Source organism: Ambystoma mexicanum, chromosome 6q (assembly GCF_040938575.1).
Source record: "Ambystoma mexicanum isolate Mex_15411 chromosome 6q, UKY_AmexF1_1, whole genome shotgun sequence".
Taxonomy (NCBI): Eukaryota; Metazoa; Chordata; class Amphibia; order Caudata; family Ambystomatidae; genus Ambystoma; species Ambystoma mexicanum.
The window spans coordinates 1,099,276,293-1,099,294,344 of NC_090937.1; the positions used below are offsets into that span (position 1 = coordinate 1,099,276,293).

The following is an 18,052-nucleotide window of genomic DNA, read 5'->3' on the forward strand; positions in this document are numbered from 1 at the left end:
TCATCTCCGACTTGATATATAATATCCTCCAAATCAGTCTTGCTAGGTTGAGAGTCTCTCCATGTAGCTATTTTAAGGAGGCAACTTTTAAATCATTTTACTATAAAATGTGTTCAACATTTGATAAGTATGCAGGAGCTTGGAACTTGCATAATAGTAAGCCTGTGGTCTGGAAATAGAATGATGCATGATACTCGCATCGCGTGTCTCTTAATAGAATCTAGACCCCAACTCAATCTATGGACAAGGCATGGGGGAAAAATTGAATATTTTTTATTTTATGCTCAATTGTATATGCCACTGCCATCGTAAAAGGGTGATCTTTTGGACTTATTTTTTGATGTGGTTGGGCTTGTTTTTACTGATTACCCTGTCGCTGACGTCATCATTCGGCGCCGCATGTACACGTGCAGGTGTTTGTCCCGCTGTCATAGTTGTGTACCTTTTTCGCTATGTCCACCCAACTGAGCCCATCCGCAGCCTGCACGCAAGCCTGGGAGCGCGTGTTGCCCAGAGTCCGGGGAGCGCTAGTTTTCCTTGATGCGGCCTCTGCTGAAAGCCTGCACTGGTGCATGGGGGGTGTCGAGGCGCTTTTGCGGTCGGGGGCACTGGCTGTGCGGGCGCTGGATGGTCCGGCTGGGTCCCCCAGACAGCCGAAAGCGGTAATGACGGTGGTCGGGCAGCCGAAGGGCGCTGTGCTAGACAGCCTGCGGGAGCTGGTATTGGGTAGTTACTTCCAAAACTGCCTGCTGTTACTTACAGGTGGCCAGGAAGAGGGCTTACGGTTGGAGGACCAGCTTCGCAGGTGGATGGGTGAGGACAATTCCGTGGCTGAGGTTGTTCATGTGGCGCTGGGCTGGGCCCCACTAGCACCCCAACTGCTTCTTTCGCCCGCACTGGCTAGTTTTTTTCCGCCGCTTCCAGCAGATCTGCAACGACTGGCTGGCCGTCCCCGAACCGACAGGAAGAGGCCAGCTACCCCCGCAACAGAGACAGAGCTCCCGGCCCATTTACAGTTACGAGCCCGGAGCCTGGCTCGTGCCCTGTCGACTTTCTTGGAGGAGTTGGGTTTGCGAGAGGAGTGCTTTGCAATGGGAGCGCTAAGTAGGATTGTAGCAGTGGAGTTGGCCGCGGATCCGCAGGGAAAGAGCAGAAGAAAAGTCGCGCCGCACCGTGGCTCCTTGCTGCTTATCGACCGGAGCTTGGACCTGACAGGTGAGCACATTCCGATGCCTCCGGCCCACCACAGAACAATGAGCGCTCTCAACGCCCCACCTCATGTCACCCATGATCCAGTCATTTACCCCATACATTCAGTGCATGTGTTGCTCTGGCACTCAACGAGACCCTTTGCACCTTACAACCCCATGCTGCTGTCACGCAGGGGAGTATTCAGCATGACCGAAAGTAGGGAAGGGTGGAAAACGAAAATAGCCCTGCATTTTATTTTTTGGGGGGCGTTCTGTTTAGGGGCAAAACCTAACCAGCCATTGTCTTGGGCTAAAATAAAATTATGAAAGGAGGCTGGTCTCGCACTATTTTCCAGCGTTGCTACTATAAAAACATGTTCTCTCTGATTTGTATTCAAAGCAGACCCCGAGCCTTCGCAATACATCTCGTTAAAACACATGTACAAACAAGGCATGTATAATGGCAACTCCTCTTAATGCCGCAATACCACATGATGCCCTTCTCAATACATATAATTGGGATCACACACCCTGGGCGGACAGCTAACCATTGTGCTCGTATGCTCCTGCCTGCATGACGACAGGGCAGGAGGGAAGTGGTTGCGAAGTGGGAAAGGGGGAATAGCGAGGGTCCCCCTCATAGAACACACAATGCTTGATCTTGGGAACATTAGGAGTTCGTGGAAACAATCTTTATGGTTGGCTGTCTTAATGCACACTTTAGTTCCCGCTATTTTCAGGTTTGCTCTTTTGAGTTGGCCATTTGAACCTGAACCAGCACAATCTGCTTGTAGCTAGCGCTGGCCCACTTTCATGCTCATTGGGGCCAAAACAGTTAATGAGCCATTTAAACAACATTTGCCAGTGCTGCCCTCTTTCGTGTTGCATGTAATCAGCTCATGAAACCTGTCTTGAAAATAAATGATGGCATCGCCCCTGTAAATCATATTTTCATGATACTGGGGAGTCAACAATCCCTGCCATCATTGCTACTGTAAAATACCTTTTCATGCTGATGGTGTCCAAAGAAAATACGAGCCCTGGTTCAAGAGTATACAGCCCCGTGTTGCCTGCCTCGACAATATTTGGCCAATACAGTCCCCTGTTCCATTACTATGGCTAGGGCCCAAATCAAATGATCAAATCGCTCAATAATATGACCATCTGCCACCGCCTTTCACGCTGATCTGCCAAAATGCAATTATGACATTTTTCTCATCAGTAGATCCTCCTACTGTCCCCCTTCATGCCTCTAGTGACCAAGGCAAATCAGTCAATCTTAGCCGTGTATGTCCCTGGTTCTGCACCACCAAACTGGGGCAAACTTCGCCTAAACCCTTGCCCCTCCCACACACTTTCTCAAACAGCTTTTTTAACGTTCAACCGATTGTACCCCTGGCATCGTTCGGACCTTTGCTAAAACCAGAATTCCTGTCTCCGATGATACCATAGAAAGTTATGAGGGATCACATTTGGAACCACAGTGCCTGTTATTCAGCACACACTAAATGTCCCAACCGGTCACCCCCATGGTCTCCTAAGCAGGTCTGCAACCATTTGGTCTCCAGATGTTTCTGTCTACTACTACTTCTTCAGACAGCCAGCAAAGTGAATTGTGACGATAATGGGACTCATATTTCAAAACATATGGAGAGCTGCAGGTTGCTGTCTCTCTAACTAGTGCCTGCAGGGACGTAGGTCCCTGAAGGTCCCAATGCGGTTTACAGGCACTCCTGTGGAATGAGTAAACATTACTGCATCACAGTTAGTCCCAAAAGTTTCACTGCATGGTAATTAATATTTTATTATTACCCCACTGAGTGGCACTCCTTTTTATCACTGCATATGACTGAAGGGCACACATTGTACTTAGTTGCATAGCTATCTCTGGAGATCTAAATAGTTGTGTGCCTGGCCCCAGGGGATTAACCAATGTATCTGGTAATGGTACGTATTTTCACTTATGCCTCAGAATATATATAATATGCAGATTAACTGCTCACACCACTGGCAACTTTTCTCACCTATAACCACTACTTCATTCTGTCTCTTGTTTCTCAAAAATACTTGAATCTCAAAAATAATGTTCTGTAAATCCTGATGTTTTAGTTAATTATTTTGCATTCCTCTCATATTGCATAGATATGGCTGCTGAATTAACAGCATAACAAGCTATATAAAACTGGAACCTGTGTGTTCATGTCTATTGACCTGACAATTTAACAAACGCATGGGGAGAGGCATATCCACATGATGGTTTAGACCTATTAGAGCTCATGTTGGTCCTTTTCGTAATTTGATGCTGGGGACCTGGTACATTAGTACTCCGGCGTATCCAGGTCCCGCCGCCACATTTCAGTCATTTGCACAACGGAGTACAAATTTGCAGGGCAAAAGGTGGCATACACACATGCACGCTGAACTTTTGCACTCTGCCGTGGCAAAGTGAGTAAACGCTGCCTGCTTTGCTAGAATGGCAGGCATTGTGCACAATTACAATGAAACTATGTTGGGCAGGGCTTAATTTGTCTTATGAACGCTGCCTGCAATGCGTGTATTGCAATCAACTTTCACAATTGCAAGCACACGCTGCCCTGCATGTTGGCCAGTGCTTCATTGTAATTGCCTAACAGCAGCGTTTACAATTACTCTCTTTGGGGTGTGCCTCCTTTATGCTGCCGCATAAAGCCTGCGGACCCATGGGTATCTCCAGCATTTGCGCCGGCATGAAAATAAACCTGTCTGTGCAAATGCTGGAGCATTTGTATGGCGTAGAGGAAGCAATGTGATGGAATTGCAAGTTGCGTTCTGCCCCTCCTTTCCGCTATACGAGTGATTGAAAATCTGTCGTGAATGGAAAGTTGTTTTATATTTCCTTCATGTAAACACAGGTAATTGACACACATTGCAAACCTTTTTAAATTGCGTTTTGCACTAGTGAAATGCATGCACCCATTGCAGAAGACACATGGGAAGCTTTCCTATAATCCGATTCTGGTACGTTTCAAATGTTTTTGTTTGCAGACCAAACCGAGCATGAAGACCAAACAAAGGATTAATTTCTATCCTGTACTGCTCATTTATGCATTGCTATATGAATAGGGCCTGGGAAACCCCAATTTACACAGAGGATCAGGAGCCAGAAAACCCCAAACTTAATAACAGAAATAGACCAAGTGCAAGGCTAAAAACAGCTTTTACTTCAAATAAAGCAGAGATAGCATACAAGCATAAATAGTCGCTCTACGTCCTAACCTAAAATCAGTTTACAAAACCTTCGGGTTGCGGGTGATTGCTTAAGGGGATTGACTACACATACATTCTATAGCGGGTTACGTTTCTAATTGGGTAACAACAATCTGATGGCTCCTCTTGAGACCACCTCTAAATTGATGATGGGGGGGAAATATATTGTTTCTACAATAGATTGGTTGGCATAATTGATTTATTTATAGAGCAGCTTTACTCCAAGGCGTTATACAATGTAACAACAGAATACAAAATAACAACACCAATGGGAGCAAAATTTACATCTTGAATCATTCAACAAAACAGTGCAAAGAGCAATTAACTGAGGGGGGAGGTGGAAAGAGGAGCGGGGAGAGGTGACGGGAGTAGGAGATGGACAGGGCAAGGGAAAATGGAAGGGAGAGAAGAATCGGGGAGGGGCAGGAGGGGAAGTGGAGAGGGCAGAAGGGAAGTTTTCAAGGGGGAGAATGGAGGAGGAGGGATTTAAGGGAAGTGCGAAATGAGGGGAAGGTCGTGGTAGAGCGGATTGTAAGAGGGAGTGAGTTCCAGTGGAGAGGTGCAAGGAGTTGGAAGGAGCGGAAACGGGAGGAAGCGCAGGGGGAAGGAGGTACAGAGAGAAGGAAATGGTCAGCGGAACGAAGGGAGCGGGAGGTAGAGTAGAAGGAGAGAAGGGAGAAGAGATAAGGAGGAGCAAGACCATGGAGGGATTTGAAGACCAGGGAGAGAAAGTGAAATTTTGCTATAAGTTGAAGGGTAGCCAGCCAAGGTGAGAGAGCGAGGAAGAGATGGAGTCACGGGGGGTAAGGAGATAGAGGGTACAAACCGCAGAGTGGTATATGGATTTAAGAGGGGCAAGCTGTGATGCGGGAAGTCCAAAGATTAGAGAAGAGCAGTTGAAGAGGCGGGAAAGGATGAGAGGAAATTAGGAGTTTGGTGGCGTGGAATGTGAGGGAGGGACGGATTTTGCATATATTGTAAAGGTGTATCTGCAGGTGCAGGAGATGAGTGAAATGTGTTGTTGTGAGAAGGTGAGAGGAGTCAAAAAGAATGCCTAGATTACGAGCCTGGGGGGAGATTGGAGGGAGGAAAGTGAATGAAAGGGGGAGGATAGGGAGGGGAAGAGAATTAGAGGGGGAGAAAAGGACTTCGGTTTTATCAGTGTTAAGAGAGAGAAAGCGGGAGGACATCCAGTTCTTGATAGCAGTGAGGCAGGAGGAGAGCTTAAGGTGGTCAGGTGAGGAGGAGAAAGAAAGAAAAGAAATAGTTGAGTATCGTCAGCATAGAAGTTGTGGGGAATGCCAAATGAGGAGATGACAGGGGCAATGAGGGAGGTGTAAAGAGAGAAAAGGAAAGGACCAAGTACAGAGCCTTGAGGAACACCGTAGATAAGAGGAAAGGAAGGAGAGGACTGGGCTCCGCAGGATACTGCAAAGGAACGGGAGGAGAGGTACGAGGATAACCATTTTAGAACAGGGCCTTTAAACCCGAAGGAGGAAAGACTATGGAGCAGGAGTGAGTGATCGACAGTGTCAAAAGCTGCCGAGAGATCAAGTAGAATAAGGATAGAGGATTGCTTGGCTTGTCGAGCAGAGAGGAGTGAGTTAAGGATAGAGGTCAGAGCAGTTTCAGTGGAATGTTTGGGACGGAAGCCAGATTGGAAGGGAGGAAGGAGAGACGAAGAAGTAACAAAGGATGAGAGTTGAGAGTAGGCAAGGCGTTCAAGAAGCTTAGAAAGGAAAGGTCTGTAGTTAGCAGTGAGAAGTGGATCGGCAGAAGGTTTCTTAAGAATAGGAGTAATGGTTGCATGTTTGAAAGCAGCAGGAAAGGTAGATGAGGAGAAGCAGGAGTTGAAGAAGGTGGTAAGGTAAGGGATAAGAAGAGGGTAGATCTTGGGGATAAGAACAGAGGGGAGAGTGTCAGAGGGTCATAATACGTACCGGTGGGCCTTACATTGAGGGTTTTGATTGGTTGGTTTTCTACTAACCAACTTTGGGCAACTGACAAGTCATCAAGACATGTGCCAGACGGGAGTAGGGGTAGAGAGGTCCATGGACTGCTATTCTCTTCGATTAAAGACAATGCCATCCCTTATTCCTAGGCAATGAGCCAGAGTAATTTCTTTGTATCGACCTTGTGCGGTGCCTCCTGTCTGGGAATATGCTTGAGGAGTGAGGCAGGCGTCCTGTCTGTGTTTGTTACTAATGAATAGACCGTGTGCCCAAATTATAGGCCACGTGTGATGAGACAGCATTTGGAATTATTTCACCCTGCATTTATTGGAATTTTTAGCTAATATTAATGTGGATGTTATGGTTCTTTTTACCACTGGGGACACTTGGGCTACTCTTCATGGAATCTTCTTAGGTTTATAGTTCGCTTTCGCTCGCACCTGACTTAAAATGGTCGGCTGTGCTGTTCCAGACTTTAATCAGACGGGGAGTATTCTTCTTGTGCTGGGGAATTATCTTGTGCTCAGTGCTTTCAGTGAATTGGGCCTGGGCTGGGCCCTGGCAGTCTCCAAAAGTGGGACTGAGTCGGGGCCCTGCCACGGCTCCCTGGTCCCACCATGCCATGGCGGGACACTATCCCGCCACGGCTGTAGCTGCGACGGGAGATGCGTCCTTCATTTTTAAGTGAGGCAGCTGTGTGACTGACGGAAGTGCCAGCCAGCCACAGCATCGCTGAAACTGGAAGTTGCAGCTTCAGCAACGCCATGGCTGGCTGGCAGTCACTGTAACTTCCTCTTGTGACTCCTCGCGTGAGGGGTCACAAGAGGAAGTTATGGCCCCTTTGCTTCCTCTCCCCAGGTCATTGACCCTCGCCGAATTTGGGGGGTGTGGGGAGGTGGTGGCGGGCTCTGTGATCTAATGTGTAGATTGGATCAGAGCCCTCGGTTCAGTGATCTATTTGCAGAGCACAGATCACTGCAGCTTCGTAAGATTTATTAAAGATGGCTTGAAATGTGCACGTTTCAAGGAATCTTTTATAAACGAAGATGGCTTGAAAAGTACATAAACAATAGTAAGGTACTCATACAAATGTATAAATGCTTGCATACATTCAAATATTTGTTTGTGCACCTTACTTTGGTCTGTGCAGTTTTCAGGCACTGGCCACCATGGACGCCACGCCTCCAAATGAGGGCCCCCTCAATTTCTTATCCCACTGCTTTTGCATTCTATGTAATGGTTGGACCCTCCCTAATTTCTCAGTAAACTTGGCTCTGGTTGCTAGCTACCATCTTGGCTCTGCACGGATCTGTATTTCTAAGTTCAGCTTTTTGAGTTTCTTGAAGTGTTGATGTCTTTCATTTACTTGGAAATGTGCTGCGGCTTCCATTTTGGTAAAGATGGCTACCCATTATGCTCACATTTCTGTGTTAGTGAGCTATATACGTCTATTGTGCATGGTCCGTTTAGCTTATTTATATTTTATATATATATATTTTTTGCAACAACCCAACAACATACAACCAACAAAACCTAGCGGTGCATGTCATACATTATTGAATATTACGCTTCCCGTTGCGTTATAGCTGCTGCCTACCCTTTACACCCCCCCCTTTAACTCGAGCTTACTCCATATCGCCTTCCGCCAGTATCTCCTCTTGGAGTGTTCCCTCTTCCATCCCCTGGGAGGTATTGTCCTCGCTTGAACATACCTGGGTGGACCAGACCAATATAGCCACTAAGTGCTTCCAAGCCATCAATGTATCTGCCTCCTCCCCTGCCCCCCCCCTTTACTGGCTGCTTCGGTCCATACCACCGTTTCGGTTTCAGCCCATTTCTTGAGGTCATTCCACCACACCTCTAAAACTTTGGTCTACCACATGCCTTCCAGCTCATAGCAATCCAACGCTTGGCCAGTATGTGAGCCAGGTCTTTGAGTTTGCTCACATGCTTTAGCTGGAACACCCCCCCCTTCCCCCAACATGCATGCCCACACAAAGTCCACATCTAGCGGGATCCCCTTTTCCGTCAAGCGGTGGCCAAATTCTTTCAATAATTTAATAATTTCTTGGCATGCCCAGAACTTATCGGTTATTTCGGCATTCAGTTCTCCGCATTTGGGGCATGATTGTTTTCCTGCGTTTTTAAATCTGGCTATCCTCTGGGGGGGTCAGTCATATATGCTCTGAGTTACGTATAGCTGGATTTGTTGCAACCTTACATTTCTGGACACCTTTTTATGATATCGTTGAGCTCTCTCCCACAGCCCCTCATTCATACATTCTCCCACTTCCTCTTCCCACACTTGTTTTAACTGTTACCTCTTTCCCAACCCTGCTCATCAATAGTTCATCAAAGGGCTTGACCCGGCCCTCCCCATTCATGTCCTGTAACATTCTACATCCACTCTGGTGCCAAGCAAGTGGATGTTATGACCTGGGGTAAACTGCGGATTGGTAAAAAGAGTTGTATAAGAAGATGGGTGCGTCGTTGGATGGGCCTGCCGCACCCCCTCGTCCCAGGTACGACCCACCTGGGCCAGAATCGTGCTACAGTACATCCTAATCGGCTTATCCTGTTTTGGCTTCCACATGACCTATTCGAGATCCTCCCCCCAATACCGCCCTATCCCTAGCTCTCCATATTTTACCCCGATCATCCTTCGGCCAATCCCGAAGAACTTTCAACTGTGTCGCCCTGCAATATACCCTGAAATCAGGTAGACCCAAGCCCCCCCCCGGTCAGTGGGGGGTTTGCATCACCTTGAGCGCTATCCTTGGGGGTTTGTTAGTCCACACAAACCTGCTAGTGATTTTGTTCAGAGACCTGAAAAAGGATGGGGGAACATGCACCGGCAGAACAGCCAAGTTAAACAAGAGCTTTGGGAGAACTGTCATTTTTAAGGTGTTGATGCATCCTAACCATGAAACCGCTAAAGGCCCCCAGTCTATTAACTTATTCTTAAGTTTCTCCAGTAAGGGCGGATAATTTGCGTAATAAAGTTGTTCCAATTTTGACTTCAATCTTATTCCCAAGTTGGTAATGGAGTGGTCCACCCATCTATAGCGAGAGATGGCCTTCAAGGCGCCGAGTGCTGGGATCGGGACAGTGAGATTGAGAATTTCGGTTTTGGAGGGATTGACTTTCAGATCCGGCAGGCTCCCAAAATGGGCCAATTCCGCTTCAAGTGCTGGTATGGCCGTGCTTGGGCAAGTAAGAGAGAGTATCACATCGTCAGCGAAGGCTGCAATTTTATGTGATTCTCCTGCGAAGGGGATTCCTGTTAGGTGGTTAGAACGTACCGCTTCTAGGAACGGTTCCAGATGGAGAGCATACAAACCTACTTGCGAAAAGGAATCCCCACTCCACCCGATCAAATGCTTTCTCTGCGCCGATTGCCATGAGGAGAGCGAGGGATTCCCCCTTTTTGTGAGCCTTCTCCACAAGGTGGGCCAGCATCCTAACGTTATCACTGGTTTGTCTGCCTCTAACAAATCCTGATTGGTCTGGGTGGACCAGCTTCGGTACTAGATGGTGTAGCCTCTCAGCTAAAATCTTGGCATGGAATTTGGAATCGACATTGATTAAAGCTATAGGAAGATAGGAAGCGCATTCAGTTGAATCCTTGCTCTTTTTGTGAATGACATCTTTCTCCTCTTCCATAGATCGCCTACCCATTTGATTGAATAGGTTGGTTAGTATGGGAGTAAGTACTTCCCGATGGCGCTTACATAATTCCACCACGTAGCCATCCGGACCCGGGGATTTAAGAGTGGGCAGATCTCTTATCGCCTCCCTTACCTCGTCCTCTGTGATATCCCTTTCCAAAGCTTTGATCTCTTCCTGCGTTATGGAGAGTAAGTTCTCTAAGTACTTTAGTTGATCCGCCTTCGCCGGGGCTTCAGACGAGTACAGTGCAGAATAGAAACGAGAGAATTCCCACAGGATGTCTTCAGTATTGGTGGTAGTGCTCCCACCCCACACCTTGATCTTTGTTATTGTCTTCCTGCCTGCTCCTTTCAAAGCATTCTCGAGAGCAGTCGGTCGGCCTTATTGGCTTTGATATCATATTTCTGCCAGAGATACAGCAGACTCCGCTCTGCTATCCGAGTCTGGATCAAGTCTAGTTGGCTACGCACTACCCTAGACTCCCTTGTGGTAGCCTGAGTCTGATTTGGCCCCATTTTGGCTATTATCCCCCTTAGTGCTTCCTCTAGGTGTGCCTCCTCCAATCTCAGCTCCCTGTCCCGTCTCACCTTGATTCCTATAATAGAGCCCGTCAGGGTAGCTTTATAGGCACCCCACCTTACTTTTGACAATGTTTCCCCTTCGGGGTTCTCAACAAAGCAGCATACTATTTCCTCCTCAATCTGGCGGGCCAGTACTGGGTCTTTGAATATGGAGACAGGGTAGCGCCATTTCCACAACCCCCCTTTGTCCGGACCATGCCTTCAAAGATATGGACAGGGGAGAATGATCCGACAAAGTTGTAGAGTCCATCGAGATTGTCCCGCACCCTCCCAAGAAGGTTTTTCTGATAGCCAGATATAGTCTATTCTTGAATGGGACCGATGGATGTGAGTAAAAGGTGAGCCCCCCCAGATTCTCCCCGTACCTCCCGCCACACGTTTACTAGGGCCAGATTGGTGATTTTCTCCTTCAGAGCCTATGATGGTCTCCCCTGTGGGCCCACCCCTCCCGGGGATCGATTCTTCCCTGAGTCCCATGCAATATAGAAGTCACCAGTCAGTATTGTCAGGGACTTGGAAAACTTCTCTAGCTTCCCCAAGGCCTCTTGCAGGAAGCCATCCTGTGCACTATTGGGAGCATATAATGTTGCCACCGTCACAGGGGATTCATTACCCTCAAGAGAAACTGCTAAAAACCTCCCTTGGTCATCTGCCATTTTTTTCAACTATACGTAGCTCTAGCCCATCCCTGAGTGCCAATAGGACTCCTGCTTTCTTTACTGATTGTGTCGCCTGTAGCGCCCTGGCATAGCCCCAGAACCTGGCTCTTCCCCTGTCCACCGTTCTAATATGGGTCTCTTGGAGCGCGACAATGTCCGGCCTTTCACGCCTGATGAGGCGCTCCACTTTCTTACGCTTAATTGGCGAATTTAGGCCGTTGACATTAAGAGAGAAGATCTTTAACGCTCGCTGGGTAGACCTAGTGGTTCAACAAACAAAAAAGCAATGTTCCCTACTGAACTCAGTAAAGCAACTGACGCTCCCTAAATGGGCTTCCGTTTTCTAATGCGCTGCAGAGCCTCTGTATGCCTTCTGCACCTGTGACTCTCCCAAACCCCCCCGCCCCCGTCCCTCTGGCAGTATGGGACGACTGGCCTCAGCCCCCCTCGAATCAGAAACTCGAGAGGCGTCCCATCGAATGCCCCACCCCCCAAGCGTTCCAACGCGGGATATCCCATTCCAAGATGTGAGGCTCTGTCCCCCCACCCCCAAGGCCCTAGCTGAATTAGGCGCATGAAACCGACCTATACAATTAAACTTTTTTGCTGTCGTGCCCACCCCAGGCATCTTATTTCTGCCTCTTCAGCATTAGCACATACTAAGGAATCATTTTTGCACACCCTGACCACTCCCCGATTGCTGACTCTTCGGGAGCGGTTGGTTGACATTTTTCTTCGACTTCTTGGAGCGGTCCATGGACCATTCCCATTCCCTCCGGGCAGCCTTTTGAGATGATGACGACGGCGGCGATGGCGGTGGAGCTTCGTCTTCAAGCCCCAGCAGGGCTAGGCCCTGGTCACATGTGGTGATCTTCTGAGCGATCCCTCGCCATCCAAAGGCAAGCCAAAGGGGTGCAGCAATCTGTAACAAACACCTTGTGCTCTTAGATGGGAAAGTACCGGGCCCATTCTGTCGTTTGTTTAAAGTTACTAGCGCCAGGCCCTGTTAGAGCTCAATCTCCATGCCATTATAAGTGAGACGCCCAGCCTTCCATGCAGCTGCTAGTGTTCGCTCCTTCGCCGTGAAGCTGTGCATCGCTACCTGGACATCCCGAGCCCTGGCACCTGTATCTGCACGTTTGGGGCCCACTCTATTTATCCTGTCGAAGACAATGTCCCCTGACCCCGGCTCCTCCAGGAAGTCTGCAAAAATACCCTTAACTGCTTGGGGGAGATCTTGATCCAAAATGTTCTCTGGAAGGGCCTTGATCCGAATGTTCGAGCACCTAGACCTGTTTTCCAGGTCCTCAACCTGGAGCTCCTGATTGTGTTTCGCGGTTGCCAGCGTATCCAGGAGAGTATCGGCTTTCCTTCTTGCACCTTCAGCGATGTCCTGGATCGCGCTCTCGTTTGTGTCCACCCTTTCCTCTATCTTGCTAATGTCCCTTTTGATCTCCTGGAGGCCTTACGCCAGATCCTCCCTCCGGGCATCCATTTGCTTTCGCCCCGCAGTGGTGATCTTCTCCACTAAATCGGCTAGCAGGAGTTTCAGCGCTGCCTGGGTGACCGGTTGTTCCAATGTGTTCGTGTCTGCCAGAGGGTCCCCTGAAGGCCACTCGCTGGGGCATGCTGAGTGGGAGTCCTTCATGTCTTTGGCCCATAATTTAGTGAGAGCATTCTGCGGTCTCCTCGGGGGTCTTTGAGGAGCTTGGGGATCCTTGGCTTTGTTCTTAGACATGATGTTGAATGCTCAGGATGACGTGGTAAAAAAAAAAGGTCCGGGATCCCCACAGGGCCAGATAGGTGTAAGTGGATGCCGATCTGAGGGACCAAGGGTCCGATGGCTGCCGCAGTCCTCAGCACGCTGCCGCGACCCCCCAAGCCCTGGCGGGGCCCGGTGAGTGGAGATCTGCTGAGTAGGCTAATATTCTGAAGTAATCTGGGGTGCCCAAAGTGCCAGGAAGCAGAGATGCGACCGAAGTCCTACCCCTTCACTTGCCAGGCCATATAGTCTCCTGCGCCAACAGTACAACCACAGGGAGTGGTGGGGGCCACGAGAAAGGGGGACCACAGGTTTCTCTCAGTCAGCCCCCCCCCCCTGCCAGATCCCAATGCGGAGGCCTCCGTACCTGTGGCGATGTTTCCTGGGGGGCCCGACAACCTCCCCAGCTCCCATGCTGTGGGCTGCACCGGCTCAAGACAGTTGCTGCTGCCGATATTGACACGGACGGGGCAGCCCCCCCCGTGGGCCCTGCCTCTCTCCTCCGAGGTCTCCTCCGGGTGCCCCCTCCCGTGCCGGCTGATGTGCCTCTCGCCGGTGTGGGTGGGTTGCCGCGGACCAGATCTCCGGCCCCACAAGTCTGCTCCAATGCTGGCGGCCACATAACTTACCAACGTGCCGCGGGGGTGGGGAGGAGACTCCCAAAGCTGCGTCCGCCGATCTCTCCAGAGGTGCGATCCACCTCCCCTCCTCGGCCACGCGCGGGCCGGTAGCTGCCCTCTCTTCCGGTGCTGCTGCGTCCAAGGCGCACACCGGTCGCGGATCGCCGGACCCTGCTGGGTCTGCCTCTGCAGTCGCGGGCTGCCGATCTCCAGCGCCTGCTCCCAGAAGTGCCATGGGGGCAGTCTCAATCAGCTCAGGTGCCACTCCACTGCTTCCGGGGGTCCCCCGCCACCGTATTCTGTTGCCTGGGGTGGGCTGCGCCGGTGAGACGACAACTAACAGGGTGTCGGTAGCCGGAGCTCGGTGGCTGCGGTGTTCAGAGCATTGTGGCCATCTTGGAATCCTCTTGGAGATCTTTGAACCACTCTTGCATATCCTAGTTTGTGGCCGCCATTAGTTGCGTGGGGGGGGCGTTCCTGGTCTGTCTGTGATTCCTCTACTGCTCTCACTTTTCTGGCAGTGGTATTGTCGTTGGTCTACATCTAGATCAAACTAGAGTCCTGTCTGAGTGATTAGTGTTGAGGGGTGGCCTGGCCACCTTTCCCTCTTGATTTGGACATCTGCCGGCTTATTGTAGTCCCTTGTTCCCTTGCCTTGGAGTGCAACCTTGTTATTGTGTGGCGATTGCCTTGTTCTCGCTTCCCTCCTTCCAACCGCCTGCCTTCTGAATATTCTTCGGCCTAGGTGCCGCCGTCTATTGACTTTAGGTTATTCCCCTTCCTTTGTGCTATTCTGTTCCTAGGAGATGGAGGGTCGGTTCTTCTCTTGATTCAGTGATCTGTCCTTTAGTTGCAGCGTGTATAAGGGGTGCTGGTAAGGAATATATTGTGGTCTGTATTTTTGTCGGGAGCACAAATTGTCTATGGTGTTCGAGCGATCCTCAGTTAGCGGCCTTGTGGTTCTTCTGGGAGTGGGGTTCCGCTAGTGCTCCTTCCTAGGTGTCTGGTTCTGCGAATCTACTGCCGTGGGTTAGACCTCTCATCCTCTGCTCCCTTGCCGACTTCTTCCTTCCCACACCACGACTTCTTGAGTGTGCGCCATGGGTTTGAGGCTACGTGGGTCTGAGTCTGCTTTAATGGTGTCTTCCCCCTCTACCACTGCTGTCTGTGAATATACTTACCAGTCCTCAGTTTATGTCGTCATACTCCCTCCTGTCTTAACCCCCCCCGCCCCCCACACTTCCCATTTTGGGTTGGGGGGTTTGCTTTCTAGGCAGGGGGAGGGGGATGAGCGACTGTTTCAGTATGAGGGGTCTCTGGATCTCGTTGCTTATCCCCCTTGCCTCCTATGATTGCTTTTTTAAATGTTATTTTTTATATGATCCGGCTGGTTCTGGGTATGGTGTGTGTCACAGTTTGTTTCCTTGCCTGCTACGTAAGTTAAACTGCGCTGTTCTTTATTTTTTTTTACTTCGCTCTGACCCTCTCTTACCTTGTGTCTTGTCCTGAGAGCTGTAGATTCCTATAGGCGTATTGGGTCTGACATGAGTGTGACTATGCTTCCCCGCTTCAGAATGCTTCGTGTGGTTCGGGAGAGTGTGTGTCCCCTTTGTGTTGTCTTGGCAGATTTCCTTTGCCTGCTGGCGCTGCCCTGCTTGCTCTGAGCGTGGCTGCTGTTGCGGTCCCAAATTTGCCCGGGTGATCCTCGTGCCCTGAGGATTTTATTTGTATTATTTGGGCGAGGGGAGTCTGTCTCACTCCCAGCGCTGCGGGCCTCGGGTGTCTTGAGGGCTCTGTCCTGGTAATGCGGTTGGAGGGAGGGGATAGCCGGTCCCACTGGCCCCTGCCTTGTGCCATCCCCCTCCTTCGTCCCGCTATGGAGCGCAGAGTTGGAGCGCTCCTCTGATCTGCTCTTGGTAGGTTGCCCTCTCGATAAGGCTCCCCAGGGTTAATTCTGTCTGACGAGTGTAGCCCCCACCGCCTAACCTCTCCTTCCGCCTTCTGTCTCCCTCGTTCCGCTGGGCTCCCGGTAGTCCCTGCTTCAAGGAAGAACGCTTGCCTGTGCATTAGTGTGGGTAGAAATCTTTCTCCATCGCTTCCTCACACTGTCACGTTCATCGTTTTAAGGGGCGGGAATCTGTCGGCAGTTAGCGGTCCCCAATCAGCCGTGCTTCTCTGGTTCTCATGTGCCAGTACTTGGGTTGCATACCCTTTGGCGTGGCTGCGGCTTCAAACCAGTATCCCCAGCGGGTCTTCTCTTCTCTGGTAATGTGCTCATGTTGCTGTTAGGTACCAGTGCTTTATTTCGTAACTTTATAATTGCGGCCCAGCGGGAGAGACTTTCACCCACGTCTCATCTACGCGGCCGCCATCTTGGCTTGGTAGATCTTGGTAGAGAGCTACCCTTCTGACCGAGTATTCAGAAGGAGAGGAGCGTAACCTGCATTGCATGTGGCAATCACAAGAGTGGAACAAGCAGCACCAATTCATGTCCATCCAGAATAAGTAGTCAAAACTGATATGGAAAGTCAAGAGACTTTACAATTTGTTTGAAGTGGATTGAACCACAGAAGTGCTTCTTGTAGTGTTAGTTTCATTAGTCCTGGCAGGCGAGTATACTGGAGCAAGGGACCTTGAAGTCGTAGACCTGGCAGGTGAGCAGACCGGGCGGAAGTCATTGAAGTATTGTGGTGTGCTTAAAAGTGTTGAAGTAAAATATATATATTCTGAACTGTTGTGGAATCATCTTGACAAATCAATATTAATATTGTTGCGACACGTGTTTTGTGAACTATTGCAGAAGCATCCTGATGGGTATTTTTTTTTATACTGATGAACTGTGGAAGTATCCTTGTTTTCAGAGAAGTTGGGTTGAACTCTCTGCCACAAGTGGAGAGAGAAAAGACTTGAGTATTTTGAACTGTTGGTCAAGTCCAAGTGAGAGACTCGCTAAAGCAAGAGTAACTTTATTACAAGACGGCATTTCCTTATTCTTTTGAACTGTTGATTGAAATCATGTTTGAATCTGGGCAAGGGGAACTTTCTCGGTTACAAGGAGAAACAGTTACCAGTCTGAAATGCTATATCATCTTTAAGTGTGTTGCATGTACCAGTGTGAGGGACAGAATCCTTTTGTTATAATATTTCCTTTAGTTTATTTTGATAAGCAGGGAAATCCTCGTCAGGGTAGGGATAGTGAGCCGTTCATCAAACCTTTTGAGTTAATAAAACTACATCTTATGAAAAACCCTTCACAAAGTTGTCTGCCTCACAATAGAGTGCAGGGGATGGGAGTGTCATTACCAGTAGGTTATTTTATCTGTGTCTCATTCTGAAGAAGCCAGATGTGGACAGAGTTGGAAGACACAGCTGATTCACGAGGTGGTATAGCTTTGTAGGAGAATCTGATTAAATGCATGGGCCATGACAGTAATTCTGTTAATAGGGCTATAGTTGGCACTTAGATACGTTTTCTAAATAGTATTGTTCAAAGGGGAAGTGCGCTCAAAAATGGTACTGTCCCGATCGTTGGGGCATATATATATATTTTTTTTTAAACTTTATTTAACAGTTGTGGTACATAACAGTGCAGCAACATGACAATTCAAACTTGCGTATATCATGTATAATCAATACAGCTTTTCAACACATCATGTGGTATTTACAGAACAGAAATATTATTAGGCCTTGCCGCGCTACTGTTGGCTGAGTCCATTTCACTTAGGTATATATACACCCTGAACGGGGCCCAGATGTCTTTTGGTTTACATGGGCTTGGTAGCGTCATCACATAATACTCCTCACATTCATTTACGTACATAAGTTCCTTGAGAAAGTGATTCACCTGTGGTGCCTGTGCACTTTTCCATTTTTGCAGGGTACACTTTTTGGCTATTGCACACGCGATGTTAAAGAGCCTTCTGGTCACCTCAGATCTCTTTCCTATATTCCCCAAATAGGTATTTTAATGGTGTGAGATTTGCCGGTATCTGCGTTACCTCTTCTAGAATTATTGCCACTTCCTCCCAGAATACCTTTGTGTGGGCAGCTCCAAAACATGTGGAATGAGTCAGGCTGGTCGGCCCTGCATTTCTGACATCTGCCTGGGTCGTTTCGTGTGAATTTTGCAATTTTTTGAGGTGTGTAGTGTAGCTTATTCAACACTTTAAATTGGATCAGCCGGAGACCTGTATTCATGGACACCCTCTTAGTGAGCTCACAGTATCTCTCCCAGGACCCATCGGTGATGGTGGCACCCAGGTCCGATTCCCAGGAAGTCCTTATGTTCACCGTTGGAGTATTGGCTTGTATAGTTTTGTAAAGTCCCAAAACACTGGTTCCCGATCGAGTAGACGGGGCCACCAGGCACGGGT

General features: G+C 49.0%; 1 protein-coding gene across 1 annotated transcript in view; it reads left to right on the forward strand.

Moving 5' to 3' along the window:
- The first annotated feature begins 382 nt into the window (after nucleotides 1-382).
- The window catches only part of LOC138515311 (sec1 family domain-containing protein 2-like), a 1,117,334-nt gene continuing 1,099,664 nt past the window's right edge, over nucleotides 383-18,052 (forward strand). The window contains exon 1 of the mRNA XM_069630213.1: nucleotides 383-1,215. Coding sequence (XP_069486314.1) covers nucleotides 453-1,215 — 763 coding nt within the window. The 5' untranslated portion in view covers nucleotides 383-452. The remainder of the gene's footprint in view (nucleotides 1,216-18,052) is intronic.